We start from the raw sequence: 21560 nt of genomic DNA, 5'->3' as shown, positions 1-21560 counted from the left end.
CAAATGCCCTGAAACATGAAACATGTGGTTTAAATACATGTAGTAGTAGCAGTTAATAATTATGTCTAACTTCAACTATGTAATAAATGAATTCTTTATCCAGAATCAGAGAAATTAATATTCCAGGCTTTTAAGTTATGTGCCATTGAGTCAGAAAATTAAAAATATTTCAACAATTAATAAATAAGCCAAGTGTGACCAAAGCTTACTTTTCTTTTTTCATTCACTGTTACTTTGCATATCCTCAAATTTAATGCATTTGAGACTAACAGAATTCTAATGAGCAAAACAAAGCCCTCCTTGTTATGTGAATAAAAGTATGTTTTCAGCACTTCTTGCAAATCCACATTTTTTGGTTTTTCTTTCTCTTTTTTTTAAAGAAACAGTCTGAATTGTTGCTATCTATGCTCAAATATAACAATTGGTAAAATGTGCTTGTCAAGTTTATCATGAATTGAATTTATAATTATTTAAAACTCTATTAGGTGACTAAAAGTAGAATAAATTCTTAAGTCCATAAACTATAGAATTAGTTTTATTTCCGGGAGTTAGGATGGATATATTTCATTATATTTGTAATGATTACCACAGCTATTGTATGCATACTGGTTGAAACAGAAATGATTGCTCCACAAGAGTGTATCCATCTTGATGAATTATGGTGACTTACAACAAGTAGAACAAATGTTTTTGGGGGGCATAGAAATGAGGGTCTGAGCCTAATGCTCTCTCTACATTCTGCACATATTCCCAATTGTTTATTTAATTTGGATGGGCTTTTAGGTAATTCCCATTGTGGGAATAAAAAGGTAATACAATGAAAGAAACGTGGTAAACATAATTGGTTATATGAATCCTTTTGAAAATTAAATTTACATTTTAAATTTTTTAGCATTAAAATTAATATGTGTAATATATTCATGGTACTTAAAAATTGCTCAATGTAGAGAACAAATATCGTCATTGGGCTATATTTAAGAGCTGAGGGGAGGAAAGATTAATAATTTCATTACTATATTTTATTGTTTTTTTTTTCATCATCTGCTATACAACTAAAATTTACTCTAAATTATTTTTTAAAAGTTACCACTGGGATGACACAGAGAGTTGAATGATCGCCTCTTTTTTTTTTTTTTTTAATATATTTTATTGATTTTTTACAGAGAGGAAGGGAGAGAGATAGTTAGAAATGTCGATGAGAGAGAAACATAGACCAGTTGCCTCTTGCACACCCCCTACAGGGGATGTGCCCGCAACCAAGGTACATGCCCTTGACAGGAATCGGACCCGGGACCTTTCAGTCCGCAGACTGACGCTCTACTGCTGAGCCAAACTGGTTTCAGCGAATGATCGCCTCTTAGGACTTCTGGTAAAATCCCTCATTTTAGATTTAAAAACACCTACCTGAATTTTTCTATCAATATATTTATTATATTACAACATATATGAGAAGATATAAGTTGACATTGGTACATAGGTACAATGCTAAGGATTTTGTGAATTTATTATTTTAATTTTGAAAAACAAAAAAATGTCAATTTAGAAACATATATAAATCTTTAATTTGAATGCTTATTAATTTTGAGTTAGTTTAAACAATGAAATTCAATGAAAATGACAGGAAAGCCTATTATCTATTATATACAAATACAAATTACCATACTGCCTCAATTCTAAAAATATTCCACCTTCCTTTTCCTAATTTTAAAGATTCTGAAGTTGGACTGCAATTTAAAATCTTATGTAAAAATGTAATATGGTAGTTTCTTTTCTCCTAAGGAAAATACTAAATTAATGTTGCATTTTACACTTGATGCCATCTTGAACTGAGAAAATGAGGTATTCCCAAAAGTAAAAAGATCTGTGTTTGCATATCCTGCAAATGTTCAGATGATATCTATCTGAGCAGCACCATTGGACCCTTCAAAACCAGCAAGAGTTAAAACACTTAAGAAGAGGGATATTAATAATTAAAACGTTTTTTTAAAGAACCAAACATATACTGAGGATGTAATGTCAAACAGATTACAGTCAAACCTTGGTTCTCAAATGTCTCCCAACTCAAACAATTTGATTTTCAGCCAAGTGGCGAAACAAAACTTCCTTTTCCACTTGACAACCCTTTCATGCTGATTCCTCAGCATGACAAAAAGCATCTCCAGGTAACAAATGCTTTTGTCGCTGGCATAAATCTAGCTATTAGCACAATCTTAAAACATAAAGAGGCTATCAAGAGTGCTAATGTTGCTCAAGGTGTGAAAGTGCTCAAATAACAACAATCGCAGGCAATTGAAGAGATAGGAAAATTGTTGTTGATTTGTATAAAGGGAAAACAGTTAGCCAGTGATAGCATTTCAGAGGCAATGATATATGAAAAAGTAAAGATGCTGCATACTCACCCCCTGAAAAACTCTGGAGAGGTGTGCTGAAAGTGACTCATTTAAGGCTAGAAAAAGGTGGTTGGATAATTAAGAAGTATTTGTAGGCTAAACAGTACCTTAGAAATGAACTGTATGAAAGGAAGGTTAAAACAGGGAATTATTAGTGGGTCTGGAAGATATTAATTCAATTTACATAACTTCTAATGGGAAAAAAATTATTCATTTAAAAAAAAACACACAAATCACTTCTTAAACATCCGTCTGGAATGAATTAAATTTGAGAACCAAGATTCCTCTGTATATAGTTAGTTACTAACTGAGCAAAGCTGGTTTCTAAGTCTTTGTTTTATCCCTTTTAAGGCTGAGTAAATAAGCATTAATTTGGCTGCAAAAGGGTTATAATTTCAAAAATGACTTCCATTCAGAGCAGAGAGGAGATTCTCTCTTACTAATCTGTGTGGTCATCCGACATGGTCTTCCCTTTTGCATTTTACGTTACCTATATAGTTTATCTCTAAGAGAGAATACATTTTGCTGAGACACTCTGAGAATGAGAAATGAAGGTAAAGTAGAACTACAAGTAGATAGCCATAGAGATATTTAATTGTGCTTGATTTTCACAGTATAATTGACACAAGTGATGATTCCACATTTCAGATAGTTAGATAACAGAGTATTTACATGTATTACACACGAGACGTCCACGTGGAGAAACAGTGTTTCCAGGGATCTTCAATGTAGTGCATTCAAATAGAGTTGACAGATTTGGAAATTTATTGGGTCTATATAATTTGGAAGATAGGAAAGCACTCAACTCAAGTGTAATAACTACTAAGGCACTAAAACATTGCACAAGAAGTTTTACACTAGGGTGAGTGCTGCACAGGTCTCGGCCATCCCTCTGTTGTTGATAGCTACACACCTGTACTCACCCGCGTCACCTTTTACTAAGCCTGTTATGAATAAGTTGTGGAACCCTATGCCTCTTTCCTCAGCACTGAACCTTGATCCTTGCAACAATTTCCCATCTTTGTACCAGTAAGCTGTGGGTCTTGGAGAGCCACGAACTAAACACTGGAAGTAAGCTGCTGTGCCTACCGGGGCGCAGCAGTCAGAAATCCCTCTAATGAACCTGGGAGGCCCTTCCAACACCTGAAATTCAAAAAAGCTGTCTGCGTATTTGCTCCTTAAGACTAACTCTTCCCTCAAACTGCTTAAAGTCACTAGACTTTTCTTCGTTATCATAGCAGTCACTTCGGAATCTCCCAGGGTGAGAAACCCCCGGCAGAGAGCCTCTCCCACACAGTTCACGGCCCTGCATCTGTATGTCGCACTGTCCGAAAGACAGACGTTTCGAATTCTAAGGGTGTGACTCCCATTCTCCTCACTAATCACGTATTTAACATTATCTGGCTCGATACACATGTATTCCTTATACCATTTGACTTCGGGACTAGGGACGCCTATGACTGAACATTTGAACACAGCATCGAAATGTTCTGGAACTTTAAAATCACAAATAGGCGTTATAAAACGAGGAGGCATCTCAAATACTTCCAAGTCAATTTTTAAATCTTTGTCTTCTTCCCCTCTTGAGGCCATATTTGCATCTGCTAAATTGAATGGAAGAACATCCAGGCTCACGATCATGCTTTTATGATCAGGAGTAAATTCAGGAACTGTGACTATTTTCACTTGCTTCTCAAATTCTTTGACGTCTTTTTCACTTAACTCAACTTCCAAGACAATCTCTTGAGGAGAAGGTGTTCTTGAGGATGAATTATTTTCCAAATCAAACTCCATGACATGCTGATGTGTTACTGGAGGTGGGAGTGCCACTGCTCTGCCTTGTTGGGGTACTATGTCTACATCTGCAAAGCTCTTCGCTTCCCCTATGATGTTTACAGCATGACACATGTACTCTCCCCTGTCTCCTTTCTGAATGTTAGAGATTATCAAAGAACATACATTACCCACCCTTTCTATCTTGACCCTTTCATCTGGCTCTAGCAAAGATTTATTTCTATACCATTTCACACCGGGAACTGGAATGCCCTCAACTTCAACAATGAAGCCTAACGTTGTGTTTTCATATATCTTCCTTTTGGTCAGAGGTTCAATAAAAGATGGAGGCATTTCATTGTCTTTGGGTTCGATGGCTTCATTAGGTGTGCCAAATGAATCTGACCGCCACACTTCGTAGGCTGAGCTTCTCTCTCCTGTAGGTGTATGGAAGTGTTCATTTGGCGTACTGTCCTCCCTTTCTATTTTTGATGGGTACTTTTTTAAGTTTTCAGTGGGGTTTGGTCCTCCAGTAGGAATATAATATCTTTCAACTGTTTCCTCTCCTAAAGGTGTAGAATATCTTTCTAAAGTCTCCCCTGGGGGTGTGGAATATCTCTCTAGAGTCTCCCCTGGGGGGGTGGAATATCTCTCTAGAGTCTCCCCTGGGGGCGTGGAATATCTCTCTAACGTCTCCCCTGCAGGAGTGGAATATCTTTCTGCTATCTCCCCTTCCAAAGGTGTTGAGTACCTTCCAGCAACTTCCTCTAAAGGTGTGGTTCTTTGAACAGTCTTATCTCCTGGGTTTGTTGAGGATTGCTTAATTGTATCTAATGGAGCAAAATATGAATCAGGAGACTTTGGAGTCTCAAAATGTTCAACAGAGGATGGTGGAGTATAAAACTGCTCTAACTCAGAGATTTCTTCACTGCTTATACTTCCCACATCAATGGAAATATCAGATTCAGGAGAAAATGGGCGACCTAATGATTCCTGTTGTTGGTTGTAATATTCATACACAGTGTTGAAAGTTACTTCTTCAACCTCCATGGATGTGGTTGATTCACTCTGGACAAGTTTTGCCCTGTCTTTGGTGTCTTTAGTTTCAGGAACTTCATGTTTTCCAGCAGCAAGTAAGTATTGTGTTAGGGAGGACTCGGAGTCCTTTACTTCCATTGTATGTGCCTCATCCAATTTAGGAAAACAAGTTTCCATCTTTTCCTCTTCAGAGGTAAAGAAAGAAGTTTCATTTTTCACTTGAACTTCGTAAAATTTTTCTTCTTCAGAGACATCATTTCTTTCACTTCTTTGTTCATTTAGATTCCCTTGTTCCTCAGTCATCAAGAATGAAAAGCACTGGCTCAGGGAGGGTTTTCTGTGGAGTGTTTCTGCTTCCTGAGCATCACCTCTGTGGTCTCCAGTGGCATATTCCTGTATCCCTTCATCCTGCTTTTGAAATGATGCCAACTCTTGCTCCAAAGTGTGTTCTTCCTTCATCTCACAAACTTCTAAAAGCTTTTCCTCACTTGCTGCTTTTTTCAAAAGTGAAATGAAACTTTGATCTCCATTTTCTAAAGCACGTCTTTTCTCAGAACTATCAGTTTCTCCTACATCTGCAGATGAGGTTTGAAGTAGGCCACCTGCCTGCCTATGGATTTCATCAGAAAAGATTTTAAGAGAAGTATCCATGTCTAAAATTTCTACCTTTTGTTCCTGCATCTGTTGGACTTCTTTCCCCAAATAATAGGTCTTTTCATCAATACAACTTTCCTTCATCCAGTCCTGACTAGAAGAAATGGCTTGATTTGTAAGTATGCCATTTTGCATTCTTTTAGACATATCCTGTGTATCAAATAGTAATATTTCAGGGCCAGGAATTTCTTCTTTATAAGGTGTTTCCCATTGTGGCGTAGATTCCTGGAAATCTTTAGCTGCATCTCCTATATGAGAATACATTTGTTTTAGATCAAATACAATGTTCTCAGCATCAGTTGTTTCAGGATTAGGATGCTGGATTTTAAAATAAGCTGCTTCTAGTTGACCACTATCTAATTCTTGGGATTTTAAATCTGGATTTTCTAATTGAGAGTGAAACTGCTTTAGGTCAAATGTAATAGGAGTTTCATTTTCAGCCCTTTTAGAAACTGCAGACCACTCTATAAGACCTATTTCTTTCTGTTGCTCCCTCTCTTGTACTTTAAATTCCTCATGAGTTTGCGAAGAAAGCAGCTTTAAATTCATTATAATGTTCGATGAATCTGGTTCTGTGTCTGGAGATATTGTATCTGTCTGATGCATATTTGCCTTTAGGTCACTTGATTTTGATTCTCTTTGATTTAATGGGAAGTCAATGTCATCAGGCTTCTTTTGAGGAGGATTAACAAATGATTTCTTGGTAGCTCTTTTCTCTAGAACTCCTTTTTCTGCATGTTGTAACTTTTCAAATGCAATAATTCTATGCTTCACTTTTCTTCTTGGGTAGTATCGCTCTTCACCAAGGGGTTCTTCATATGCAATGGTAGGTGAGTCTTTTGTATCATAACTATCAGAAGTTTTCCTTGAGTGGATATTTGAGAAATGGTCACTTTGGGCATATTCTTGCACATGTACCCTGTCTGGTTCACCAAGTTTTCCAAAATCATGTCTAACCTCTCTCCTAATTTTAATTTCACTGAAATCGTCAGCAAATGGGTAAACAGTACCCTCTGCTTGGTGCAGCTTTGATTTTTCACTTACATGCCCTTCTTCCCATTCATCTTGACATTGTATGAGTTCCGCTCTGATAGGTCTGTTGGTTTTTATGGACCTAGAAGCAACTTGCATAAATCTGGGGAGTTTTTCTCTAGAAGATGTGCAACGAGCATGGCCTTTCTGGTCTATTTGCTCAGTTGTCTCAAGGTTTTGAAAAACCTCCCTTACAGAATATTCTTTTACATTAGATTGGGAAGTAAAAGGACCAGCTGGATAATCATACAAATGTGCCCTTACCGATTCTCCCTGAATTTGTTGATCTTTCGATTTGTTTTCATAAATTCTGCCAATATTTTCTAATTGGCTATCTTCCCAGTGAATGACAGGTTCCACCGTCAGATCTGAAACACTCTCAACTGTTCCTGAACTGTTTTCAGCGACACATTTATATTTTCCAGAATCTTGAACATCAATATCATGAATATATAACCTGTAGCTATCATCAAACTCTTCAAATTGAAACTTGTGATCCTGCTTTAAAAGGACTCCATTTTGAAACCATGCTATCACTGGCTTAGGCTCACCAGATAATAAACATTCAAGTACTATGAAGTCCCCTTCTCTACAGATGGCATATCTTGGCATTTCTTTTAACACTTTTGGTGGCTCATCAGTAATATCGGATGAAAATATAAATTTGTGTTTTGGTGACCGAGTAGCCTCATCTCGAGGTGCTGCTTCAGGTTCCAGCTCTTCAAATTGAAACAATTCTCTTGACTCCTTATCCTGTTCTGGGGTAGGAGTTGCTGCTGTTACCTGAATTTCTACAGGAAAGGAAAGCAATTCTATGTCTGCAGAGGAAGGACCTAGTGGGGTAGTTTGTAACATACGGAGATTTGTTTGGCCTTCTAGTCTCAAAGACGGATGGACATCTTCTGCTTGGTCAAACACCAATGCCAGCTCTTCTTCCTCATCAGTGTAGTCATGCAATATTGGGATTTTATGTGCTTCGATATCATGCCTTTGTTTTGCTTTCACTTTTAGTATACCTGTTGCCTTTACTGTTCCATATTGGTTAAACAGCACACAGGTAATAGAACCTTCATTGTGAGGAAGAACAGAAGTAAAAGTTAATGTTGAATAGTTTTCCGAGGTATGAATGATAAAGCCTTGATTACGTGGGATTGGTATATCATTGTTATACCATGTCACTATGGGTTGAGGATATCCTTGAAAATGGCACATGAATTTACAACTTTCACCTTCATAAACTTCTTGAGATTCCACTTCTTGAAGAAATGAAGGTGGGCAACGTTGTAGATGTTTCTGGAAAGAATTTTCAAAAAATCCTGTGGTTTTTTCTCCCTGTTCAATTTTGAATTCTTCAGCTCTTGTGAAAGTGGAGTGTTGTAATTCTCTCAAATCATCCTTTTTTATTCTTTTACTAGCTATTGCTTCATTTTCTTTAATATTTGTAAGTGTACCGAAATCACTAGTGCGTGGTATAGCAGCTTGAGACACCTTTTCAGAAGTCTCATCTATCTCCTTATTTTTACACACATTAGTGATATATTGAGATAACTCTCCAATTTCAGTTTGGGTCATAATTTCTTCAACTTGTCTTTTTGCTTGGATATTCTCATTTACTTTACTTCTACCAAGTAAATGGTCTTTTGGTCGACTCTCTTTTATAAATTCCTCTTGGCTCATGCTTATTTCAGTCTGGAGAATTTCCTCATCAACAGTCATTGGAAAATGTGTGAGAGATTCTCCAGATTCTATATTTTGATCCATTTGAATAGAATACTCAGTTGAATATTCAACCATATCCCTATTTTCAACTAGATCAGATACTGACTTGCTTTCCATTTCCTCTCTAAAGAACATAGTATCTTTATTACTAGCTTCCCTTCTCAAAGTTCTTGAGCTTAGTTCAGATGACATATCTAAAAGAGATAACTTCTTTTTCTCCAGTAACGTTTTTCTAGCCTCCCGTAAACGTTGCAACTTCCCTTTAGTCTCCTCATCCAGGAAATTTTCACCTACATTAAGCCATCCTCTGACATCAGATTTACCTTCCAGATATTCTTCATCATACAGAAAATCTGTTTTCTTGCTAGGACTCACTGTCTCAAAGTGTATCGTTCGCATCATTCCCTTTTGTTCCACATCTTGTTTTTTGTTAAAGGGAGACCCAGTAAACCTCAGGTCAACCTTCATCCTGCCCTCTTTCCTTTCAACTAATGTCTCTATATTTTCATGTGTCTGTTCTGCCCTTTTCAGAAATTCTAAATATTTCTCATCTTGCCCTTTTTGAATAACAAGCAGGGATGCAGTTGACTCAGCATACCCTTCACTATTAACTGCTAACAATCTATAAGTTCCAGAATCTCTGTCTTGGACCCTTTTAATCTCTAAGCTGGAAGAGTGATCATGCAAATCACTCTCAGTTTTTATAACCCGCCGGAGACCTGTTGGGATTGGCCGGTTGTTATAGAACCAAGTCATTTCCGGAGTCGGACAGCCAATTAATCTACATGTAAAAACAGCAGGTTCACCCTCGAAAACATACTTAAACGTAAGTTTTTGGGTAAAAGAAGGCTTGAAATATTCAGGCCAGGAGCTGGTAGATAATATTCTACTTGCATATCTTTTAGCAGCCATAGAGCTGTGGTCTACATCTTCAGAATCTGAAAAGGCATCACGTGTATCTCTTTCTGAATGTTCAGATTCTTCCTCGGAGAATAATTCTGAAAAGAAATTAAATTATAAAGCATTTTACTATTTTCCATCGTATTTCAAAAAGTTGAAAATAAATGAAATTGCAAAATAGGAATGAAATGAAATGCATGCTACAGATTCTCACAAATCCATAGAAAAATTCACTCACCATATTTGTTCGAATAAACGCAACACCATGCTCTGTTTAAAAGATTCTGACACGAAAATCGTTCGTTGTCTGGTCTTTTCTTCAAACTGCTGAAATTTCTTCTTGAACAAGCAAAAATGCATTTGAAAATAACATGTTCCTGTGCATATTTGTTTTGAGAGCAGGAAAACTTTGTTCCTTTGATGGCTAAGAGGAAAATCTTACCTGACTTGCAGAGAGTGGAATAAACGCCCTTACTGATCCTTTTGATTGCAGATTAAATTATTATATTTTTGATAATTAACTATTTTAAATATATATATATATACAAGAATCAAAACCATAAATAGCTAAAGTAAAATAAGAAGGCGTTTATTCGAACTAATACAGCCATATAGTCACAACGTTATTCAAAGAAAAGCAGGCAATAAGGATCACATAAGGCAGCTATCTGCAAGCCAGTGTAAGAGACATATCAATGTTAAAATGATGTATGAGCATGAAGTGTAAACCAGATGGGAATGTAACATTTTCACACACCCTAAATCAAATAGCATTTCAATCATCATTCATTCATAACATTGCATTCTGAGAATGACAGCTAGGTTATTGTCTACTGTTCAATTTAATTCACTGTGATTTTGAAAACAAACTTCTATTTCATGATTTCATGCATTAAGATTCCAACTTTTTCTAGTCCACACTTTCGAAAATGGCTGCAAACATGAAAATGATGTGGCTGGTAAATTTTAAATTCGAGAATTTAAATTACTGTAAAACAAAATACTGTGAAATGCATGTAACCATCAGCATACTGAACCAGGCATGCAACATAGTAATATATACTCTAAGAGATATATTTATACATCTATGTCATTTTTCTCAATGATAGTAAATGAAAGAAGGCAGTTAAGTATTCTATTAATCCTTCAGAATTTCTACTTAAATCTCATATTCAATGTAATAATACCTTTCGTCTCCACCTCAATCTGCTGTTCAATCCTCTCGTGTAAAATTGATTCATAGGCTAAAATGGAAAAAAAAAGATATAAAAAATTTTAATGATTAATTCCATATACTGTCTGCCACAATATATGATTCATACAATCATAATTTTATCTTTATTATAATAGAAAACTACAATACATCCACCAAATGCATCAAACAATTCATGCCAAACAAATCAATGAACTAATAAAGTATAATACATGACAATGTTGGCAGAAAGATTTAAACGCGTTTTTATTTTTGGTTTTCTATGAAATTTCCACATTTAGTTCTATAATTCTCCATGCCTTTACATGCATTCCGAAGAGCAATCCACAAGCCAAAGGAAAATTCTTTTTTAAAAAACGTCTTATTGACTGAACACTTGCTAAGAGATGAAATCACATTTATAGGGGACATGCATTTTTTAACATGCCACATTTAGTTGATGGCTATTCTCAGTTTTCCCTGCAGAAGTAAGCATTTTCAGCTAGTAAATAAATACTCCTTTGGTCTAAACCACCTTTAAAATGTCCAACTACCTGAAGTTCAGTTACATATTAAGAAGCAAAACAAGGAGTCAACCACTCTAAATAGCTTTTATTGCAGAAGGAAAAGGAACAGTCTTTAGACACAATCATCCCTGGGGGGGCTTCTTCAGAGAGGCAGGGGCCCTGGAACCGCTCTCATCTCTCAGTTCGTGTGGCATTGTGTCAGTGGGCTTCTGAGCCCCTTGTGGTCTTTAGCATGAAGTGAAGGACAAATTTGATGTTTTCTCTGATGATTCTCTCTGAACTTCACGGGTTGTTTTAATTTGTGATTCTTTGAGTGTTTTAAAACTTTTAGTGTTTGAACCAAGGGTGGTTTTTGTAACTGCTCTGGTTTGTGATTTCTTTGCTAGGTAAGAATAAAGTTAGGAAAAGGAATCAATTAGCTGGGTTTGTGCGAGTAAAACACACGCTAAATTTAGAGAAGATGGAATGTCATTAGGATGAGAAGGAAAGCGGCACATTAGTCCCAAAACTAATATGTGAAATAGCTATGCTTACTATGCACATAAGAACTCAACACAAACTGACTTATGGGGTTTTTCATTCTTACTTGGTCTTTGTGGATATCTATGAAGCCTATGTGCAATTATTAGGCCAGAATAAAAAAGGGGTTTATAAAAACTGCCTTCTTTTAGATAATTGGACAACTGTGCCTGATCCTTCACTCTTCACATACTTAAAAACGTTTTAACATTTTAAAGTACAAGTAAGGCCGCCTGGACTTTCCAAGAAAAAAAAAAGTGTTAATTTTCCAAGAACACTTTAATAATATTTAATTGGAACTGGAATTCCTGGGGCAGAAATGTCTAAGCAAATCCCCTCTGGGAACTTGACTTTCAAGTACTGCACTAGGACACTAGGTTTTTTAGGAAACAAGTTGAAAGACCTACATTTCTCCCACCTCCAGCTGATTGCCAATTACATTGCTGCTGAAACTGTCATCGTTGTCACCTGCAAGGCGTGTAGATAACAACTCTAGATAAATAGTAACTGTGATTACTGTGCTTGCCAGCAGCTGTGGTCAAGTCTCCAGATGGTGGAATTTTCCACTTCATTTGCATAACTAATCTCAGTCCTGGACTTTGGAAATATAACTATTGTAGAAATAGCATTAGGACAAAAATGCCAGCTTAAAAAAGGCCTTTTGTGTGTGTGTGTGTGTGTGTGTGTGTGTGTGTGTGTATTATAGCTACATTAAGTGAACTAATTAGCCAATTTCAAAATTCAGGGGAGAGAGGACTGTGCACATAGCACTGCATTTTCACCCCTGCTAATGTCTAACAACTAAAAAATAGTATGGTCAGATCTGGAAGACCCTGAGGCCACAGCTCTCAATAGACCCTGGAGATGCTCAAATTTCTCCCAGCTTCCTTTCATGGATTCAGTGAAGCTTCTTTGTTGGCAAATAGATAGCACAGGCTTCTCGCACCTAAAGAATTTTTTCTTATATCATTAGTATCTAAAAGGAGAGTCCATAAAAAGAAAGTCCACAGATAAGAGGAAGAAGCTATCCTTTGCCCAAATTTATTCAGGCCTTTCCAAACACGGGAGAATCAAGCATAATAATAACATAAATAACGATTTTCCCATGAAATAATTCTACAATTCCCAGAAGATCTGAAGCTATAAAAGCATCATGATTTACTGAGAAATATCTAGAGATGACTAATTTGATCCAGATCTATTATTGTAAGTGCCCATTTTTACATTTTCATGGCCTCCTTGTAACAGCTAGAATCTCCAGATCTGAACACAAAGGGCAAATGAGAAATTCTGAGCCTCCTCTTACTAAAACAATTAAATTTAAGTGTAGAATTCTATCAGGCACAAAAATAAATAATAAATACTGGAACCATAATATCTTAACCTTCTTTGGTACGCCCCCTAGGTGGCACATTGGGTCAAGATTAGAAAAGGCAGCCCATGTGAAAAGAACCTTAACTTTCTGAACCCGGATCTGCTAGTTATACTTCCTAACTCTGGACTGGAAAGTTAAATGTTCTTAACAAGTTTGGCCAATGACTTGGCCAACTTTCATAAGCCATTGATGAATACAGTACTAATTTTGAGATACTCTAATTAATATATTCATCGATTCAATTTGAATGGCAGAAAAGCTGCATAAAGCGATGAGGATGAAATGAATGAAGCAAGTCATAGCTAGAAATCAAATAACCACCTTCTATGCTTAGTACTGCTGAAGATGTCTTCTCTCCATACCCACTGTGTACAATGCAGCTGTACAATCCTTGGTCTACCAGCTGAACATTACATATGGTAAGAAAATAAGTATTTCCATTTTGTGACTGCTTCACTCTCTCAGATTCCTCTAGCTTTACACCTCCAGAGTCCAGATTACATCTACCGAAGATTCATCCTCTAAGACGCAGAGGAACTGAGCAGTGTCGCCGCACTTTACAGAGAGGTCTTGCAGATGCAGAAGAATCTTTGGTGCCTCATCCACCGACTCTTCAGAGTATTTATCAGATAACTCAGTGCTTTCTGCTATTTGGGACAGGAATGCAGGATGGTGCAACCCTACTTCTTGCACAAATGCAGCTGTGTGAGTGGAACTTTGAGATACACTTTCAAAAACCTGCACTTCACCTTCATATGATGATCCTTGAAATGACTTAACTTCACTTTGGGATATTTTACTCTCTTGCTTTGTGAAAGAGGAATCTACCACTGCCTGGGACTTGGTGGCCTCTCTTACATCTTTCCCAGAACTTTGCCTAGCTAGGGCTTGCACTGTATAATCAAGTGACAAGAAAAAAAGAAAAGAATATTAAGATCTAAGCTTTGTCACTTGGCAAGGTTAGTAACACAAAATGGCATGGAGATGAAGATGAAAGACATCATTGGCGCTTGGAAAGAACATGCCAGATGCAGTATGCCCTAAGAATTTTCACACAAATGAAAATTCATTCCCAGCAATGCAATGATGAATGGATGGTGAAGGCTCATGCAGATGCCATACAGTATCTGGCTTTTTTCTTTTGTTGTCACTGCAGTTATCCAGAATCAAGGAACCTCTCTCTCTCTCTCTCTCTCTCTCTCTCTCTCTCTCTCTCTCTCTCTCTCTCTCTCTCTCTCTCTCTCTCTCTCTCTCTCTCTGCGTTTGTACTCTCTCCACAATATGCTTTGTAAAAACTATGCAATAAATAGATCACTAATGATGCAATGATGAGATGCTGTTAAATGTTCAGCAGCATAGATGCCTAACAAAATGGTTACTAATGTAATGCATGGAACACATAATAACTATCAGACTTAAGATACATAGGTTAGCCTATAACTGAGATCTTGGTGGTGGGGCTGGTTGGGCGTTACTTTATTAGTAAATTAGATACTGCCATACTATGCAATGAGACAAACAGCCGAGACTCTCATTAGTAACAGTGGGAGTAGGAGGTAGGCAGCAAATCAAAGTCTTCGAAGCAAGTTGGGCTTTACCTTTTGGAGTCACTGTGAGTGTAGCTGCACAAGTGGCTTCCCCAGCGCTATTGGCTGCTTTGCAAGAGTACTGCCCAGCATGCTCTGAGAAAGCGTCAACTATAAGCATTAAAGCCATGCCTGTGGATTCCTCAAAATGGAAAACTACATCTTTTGTTGGTAGAATTGGCTGCTGGTTATGAAACCACTGGATTTCTGGTTTGGGAATGCCAGAGACCCTTGCATGAAATCTGACTGTCTCCCCGCTGTGCACCCTGAGGCTGGATAGAGGCTGGATGAAGATGGGCTTTTGGCCAAGGGACTCCTTCTTAAATGAAAATGATGAAGAGACATGCCATTGGGAGTTTGATGTAACTTCTTCAAGTTTGCTAAATCCTGAAAAGAAGCATGCCAACCTTTAATGTTGTGCCCTGCATTGAAACCGGAAGTCGTGGAATTTTCAGCAGATCAGTGGCAAATTTCAGCAGTGGACTGGAATCCAGTCCAGTCCTGATGCCTGGTCACTGTGTGCCACTGTGGATTCAGTCATACAAGTCACTTGCATTTTCCAGACAAACAAGCTGAAACATCAACAGTCTAAAGAATTTCACCACACTGTTCAGGAAGGCAGTAGTGGAGTACACAATTTGGTATAGGTATTCTTGTTTTCTGGTTTTATGTTTTTCTCTCTGGTTGTAAAACCAGCTTTTCTACTTTGCAAACCACTTTAAATTGATTATTAAGAGAAAATCTGGTTATTATAATAAGTGTTTACAATTGAAGGAAAAAACCAAGAGTTGCCCTTAAATCCTTATATATTTGTATATAATCAATACTATGTATAATAAATTAGTTCAGGAAAAAGACTCTGTAAAAATAATAGTTATCTCCTTTTGAATCCAAAAGCCTTCCCCCTGCTCCTCTCCTATCATCAAAGTGTGTCTGATTGCAATTTAAGAGACTCAAGTAACAGAAATGTTTAACCTTCCTAGGACTGTGCCCCTCAACTCTCAGGCATTCTTTGAATGATTGTGAGTACAGCTGACTAGTGTACAGACCTGAAATTGTCCACTGTCACTTCCGTGTAACCAGGATTATGTGAACACAATGCAGGGATGGTTACATTCTTAGATTTTTTAAAAAAATAAATTTAAATTTTTATCCTAGCCAAATGAGAAAACAAATATACCTATTTTTATGAAGTACATTTATCCCCATTCTGATACATGCTTATCAGGAAGCATGAAAGTTGATGATGAAAGCAACACATCACAAAACATCATGGAGACAAAGCAGGCAAAATAACAAAGGGGTGGATGGTATGTGGCTCAGAACGAGAAGGAGTAAATGAAAAGTGAGAATATCACATAAGGAATGAACACAATTAGTTGCATTAAAAGAGAATGATAGGACCAACCATGATTTACATGAAATCTTTAGTAATTGTTACTGCTAAGAGATTAGATCTATATTGAAACATGATTCTTAAAGTTGTTTTACTCTACCTTCCAGTCTCAAGTTGGCTGTGCTTGATACTTGACCTACGGCGTTATTAGCAACAAAAGTATAAGTCCCTTCATCTTCTGGATAAGCTTCAGCAATTTCCAGTTGGTAAGTGTCTTCAAATTGAGTCATTCTGAAGAACCTAGATGGCTTAATTTTCTTGTCCTTGCTGTACCAAGACACTGTTAGATCTGTAGTACAGAAGAAAATGTATATTTAAATCAGAAAAACAGGTGTATATTTTAAATTTACCTGCAAACACAACATCGATTATACTGGTGACTACATTTCACATTTATCTTCATAAGATTATACTTTTCTTTTAGACATACAAAATCTACCCTTACATGATTTCTTTTCATCTTTATCAAGGAAACATGGTTATAGAAAAATTCAGCTTATAGACTGGTTGACATATTTGAAAATTTACAATTTTAGTTATACTCTTTTAATAACCATTTGCATGTCATGCTGTGGAAGCAGGGAAAGATGTTGACATGCTTAGTGACCTTGAAAACAAGAGAGCTCTGAGAAACAGTCATCATGAAGAACTTGATCTGGACTGTGGCTACCTACTGGGACAGGAAGTGAAGAAAATCCCCACTTCTGGTGTGCAGAAAAATCAATCAAAAAGAGCTAAAAAGATCAACATCTTACAAAGTCTAAAAATAGGCTGAATAAAAACACACACCTGCATTTTTTTAATTATCAAAGAATAAGCATCAAAAGTTCTCAGCACCAAAGAAAATATTTTTTAAGTTGACAATAATTTTAAGTTGAAAGAGTCATGGAATTTGGTCATCCTAGTTATATTTGGCTTTTGCCAAGGTATATAGTAATAGTGACTACTAATATAGCAATAGTGACTACTAATAAAACTATTTTATATAGCAATAGTGACTACTAATATAGCAATAGTGACTACTAATAAAACTAGTTATTTTTACACAAGGAATTGAACTATCTTAAAATGATAGAAAATAAAAACACAAAAGCAGAGATAAAATAACATTATTATGCTGTTAAGGTGACAGTCACTTTAAAAAATATTATACTGATATTAAAACAATAACCCTATAAATCAAGAGTGGATTTAAATTTAGTTACTTCTTTTAGAAGCCAAAATCAAAGCCATCTTGTTTTTGGAGTATGGTCACTATATAACTTCCTTATCTTAATAACAACCATATGGATCTTCTAAATAGCCCGACCAGCTCGAATTTGTATTTAGTACAAATATTGGTTTACGAAGGTTCCCAATCTTCCCATGATGGTTTTGAGTTGTTTGTAAACTACATGATCTCCTTTTAAATAAACAAATCTCACTTCCTCAGATGACAAGAAAAGGTAGAAAATGGAATCCTGACACTATAATTTACCATCTGTGTGATCTTAGACATGTCATATAATCCCTCTGGACCAATCTTCTCATTTGTAAAATGAGATGCGTAATAATTCATGGCTATTCATTGAATAAAATTGATGTGTAAATTAAATGGCATACACCTCTGAAAGTACTTTGTACTTTGCACAAGTCAGTCAATAAAATAAGAAGGTCTGCCAAAACTGGTTTGGCTCAGCAAATAGAGTGTCAGCCTGCAGACCTAAATGTCCCTGGTTTGATTCCCATCAAGGGCATGTACCTGGGTTGCAGTAGGGGGCGTGCAAGAGGCAGCTGATCAATGTTTCTCTCTCATTGATGTTTCTAGCTCTCTGTCCCTCTCTCTTCCTGTCTGTAAAAAATCAATAAAATTTATTTTTTTAAAAACAAGAAGGTCTAACATCATGGAAGGGGTCAGTGGTGCCAAAAGATGGCGCCATACCCAATCATCCTACTATTTAGTTAGTTTGTTTAATTGTCAATTGAACTAGAAGAATGAGGAGTTCGGTTTGAACCCTCTGAGATTCTCTGCTTATTTTTACAACTTCTTCCTTTGGTGAACTGAATGAAGCAGTAGTACCTACATGAATTGCCAACAATCAATGAGCTAAAAGCTCAGTCCTCTCTTGGCAATGGACTTGGTGCTTCTGACTGGGATGCCACTATCTGTGTTGGTCATTGGCCTCTTGTTGCTTTGATGAGGCTATTCCACTGCTCTTGCTCTTCCACCTCTCCACATCATTGTATTTGGTTCCTAGATCTTGTTCACTCTACCTCCTCAATTCTACGATTTACTCCCTTCTTTCTCCCAACTCCCTTAGTTGAGGGCCTTGTCAATACTCTCTACACTTACTGTGATGGCCTCTCTTCTGGTCCCTTAACTCCAGTCTTATCTCCCATTCTCTCCATTCCTCCTTTCACTATCATAGTATTGTTTCTAAAAAGCAAACCTGATCATGTACCCAGAGGCTTAAAATTCCTTCACTGGCTCCTCAATGCAAACAAAATAAATCCTAAGCAGAGAATGCTAAACACTTTAGTATCTGACCATAGCCTTCTTGCCCACTCATTACATCTCTTTCCAACCACACTTAAACCACTTGTCATTTCCAGGACATGAAGTGACTCTGTTGATGAGCTTCTTCTCTGCCTGGAACACCATTGTATTCAATGACCCTATTGATTCTTCCATGCTTAGTCCATGCATCTTTCTCTGTCTCCCAGATTCAGAGCACGAAGTACATGGGCTGTTACAGCACTTACAACCTTTGGATGTAGTTGTACACTTCCTCATATTCACACACTGAGCTCTATGAAGTCAAGAGCCTGGTATGGGGATCCCTCGGACCTAGGGCAATGCCTCAATAGCAGGAACACAAATGTTGGCAGACTAATGCTGAATAGATGCTTAAGTGAAAAATGGGCATAAGTTATTACTACACAAATTATTGATCACTCCCTTAGCCAGCTCTCACTCTGTAAGCCTCCAAATGATTCTGACTCACCCGTAAAATAAACACTAATAAACCCATTTTAAAATTCTACTTTTCCCAATAGCTCTTCTGCCAGCAGGTGGCACCAGAGACCTTCAATAGACAATATTTTTCTGTGGGGAAAGCACCACCAGATTAGATTGCTAGCACTATGTTCCCCAATTAACAAGTTTTGAGTTCCCCCAAACATGCAACTGAGGCTTCTGAAGCCTCATAATTTTCTCCAATTTATAGAAGGCAGGGCTGCACTTTATTTCCTGAGGCAATAAATACTTGGTCAGAGGAAGCTGTCTAAATATTTTCAAACCTGGGGACATGAAACTATGTAATTTAAAAGGGCATTTTATTTAATGAATTTTTGTCAAATAGAAAATATGTTTTCAAGAGGGTGTTAAAACTTGTATATGTTTTACCACACATAGATAGTTAATAGTTTCATGAATTGGTGAACTATTCAAACAAATAAAGACATGAATCTTATATAAAAGAAAGAGTCTCAGAGGACTTCAAATGTATTTTTGCAACACCTTAAAAGCAAACTATAATATGACTTATTAAGTGCAAAGCACTATACAAATATTGTTAAGACTTGATACTACTTTGGACAATCCACATATATGTATATTTACTTGAAAAATTTCTCCTAAAAATTCAATGAATGAATAAATTATTTGGTGTAGCTTTAGTGAATTTGATATTAAAGTGTTTTTTCTTTAATGTGTAAATAGAATATTATCAAATTAGTCACATTTTTAATATTTAATATTTTTCAAATATTATGCTTTGAAATGACAAAAGCTATGTTGGTCACGCAATTCCAGGATTTTATGTTTGTATAATTCTTCTCTATGGCCGTAATAAAATTAATGTATTGAGCACCAGTCACTTGCCAGCCATGCCTATAGGTGCTTTGCATACATTATATCCTTTAATTATGCTCATAAAATCAAACAAGTCCATTTAGTTCCTAGATTAGCATCTCCATCCCAGAGAAGGAAATCTCAAGACATAGCAGCCAATTGAAATACTAACTTGTTTAGGAAAATAGCTTTCAGCAGTGTAATGCTGGGTCATAAACTAATGGGAGAAGCATAATAAAGAAAACAATAAAACTTATTAGGAGTGCTATGAGATGCCCAAGCTTTGAGAATTCTCCTCTGGTGGTGGTATAAAAAAGCCAAGTAAATACGAGAGTGATTTTCATTTTGGATGAAGTAGGTTTATGTTGTCCCTTTCTGAGGCCAGTCTGCAATAATAAATGGTTTGAAATGGCTCCAAGCATTTTGTCTCATTCTACCAATGTCAAACTCCTGGGGGAAGGGGAAGGGTTGGTGGTGGTTGGCTAGTGTGCCCCTATTAAAAATTCAAATTGATGGCCCTCCCGGAAGCACACTCACGCCTTTCCCCTCTTCCCATTCTTCCCCACAGGTGTACATCTCCTAAACTCTAAGGGACCCCAATAGGCTTACGACCAGAGCAGCAAAGGGCATGGCAGTTTGTCCCGGGCACATCCCCTGAACCTGTCTTTAAGGCCCCCTTTTCTCTGACCTCTTAGTGAGCCAAAGCAGCCCAGCCTAGGTTTTCCCACCTACCGTGTTTCCTCGAAAATAAGACATCCTCCGAAAATAAGACCTAGCGCATGGAAAGATAAGGCATCCCCTGAAAATAAGACCTAGCACCAATTTTGGGAGAAAAAATTAATATAAGACACTGTCTTATTTTCGGGGAAACAGGGTAGTTCCTCTCCTGTTATCCTAGGCCCTTCCTTCTTTTACTGTCCCCAGCTTTAATAAATGTCCTCTAAAATAAAATTTAAAAATCCTAACAGACTGAGGAATTACTACATGATGGATACTGTGCTAAGTGCTGACTTGGGTTATCTAATATAATCCTGATAATAGTCTTAAGTGATTGGTATTAATCATTCAACAACCATTAATTTGTCCAATCAATAATTACTTATTGAGTATCGATTACATACAGAACAAAAGTCATCTCCTTGTTCTCCTTGTTCACATGGAGTTTCTCTTCAAGTAGCTATTGCTTTTCAGGCACCAGGTTCTATGTACTACACAGAATCCCTGGCCTCATGAAATGTACATTCTAAGATTGAATGCGATATTATTTTTATTTTATTCATAAGGGAAAGAGAACCAGAGAATTTATATTTTTGCCTAAGGGCACACAGTGGAGCCAAGATTCAAATCCAACCTCTCTGACCATAGAACCCTTCATTTGACCATTACAGGTTAATATATCATTCCACATAAACACTAAAAGACTTAATAACATCTTACATATAAATAGACCCTTCTTTTGAATCTTTTAAAAATGTTATTATAGCCAAGACCGGTTTGGCTCAATGGATAGAGCGTCGGCTTGGGGACTGAAAGGTCCCGGGTTCGATTCTGGTCAAGGGCATGTACCTTGGTTGCGGGCATATCCCCAGTAGGGGGTGTGCAAGAGGCGGCTGATCGATGACTCACT

At 37.0% G+C, this 21560-nt stretch overlaps 1 protein-coding gene across 2 annotated transcripts in view; it reads right to left on the bottom strand.

Moving 5' to 3' along the window:
- The window catches only part of TTN (titin), a 276330-nt gene that overhangs the window by 210678 nt on the left and 44092 nt on the right, over window positions 1-21560 (bottom strand). The window contains exons 43-45 of one of the 2 annotated variants that reach the window (XM_036422278.2): window positions 16202-16390; window positions 10694-10750; window positions 2963-9604 (exon numbers count right to left, since the gene is read on the bottom strand). In XM_036422278.2, coding sequence (XP_036278171.1) covers window positions 3243-9604; window positions 10694-10750; window positions 16202-16390 — 6608 coding nt within the window. In that variant the 3' untranslated portion in view covers window positions 2963-3242. Of the gene's footprint in view, window positions 1-2962; window positions 9605-10693; window positions 10751-16201; window positions 16391-21560 lie in introns of those variants that run through there. The other variant, XM_045575224.1, reaches the window with a different exon arrangement.

The sequence above is a fragment of the Pipistrellus kuhlii genome, unplaced genomic scaffold (assembly GCF_014108245.1).
Source record: "Pipistrellus kuhlii isolate mPipKuh1 unplaced genomic scaffold, mPipKuh1.p scaffold_m20_p_7, whole genome shotgun sequence".
Classification (NCBI taxonomy): Eukaryota; Metazoa; Chordata; class Mammalia; order Chiroptera; family Vespertilionidae; genus Pipistrellus; species Pipistrellus kuhlii.
Note: the sequence above shows the minus strand (reverse complement) of the source record. Positions and strands in the feature narration are given on the sequence as shown.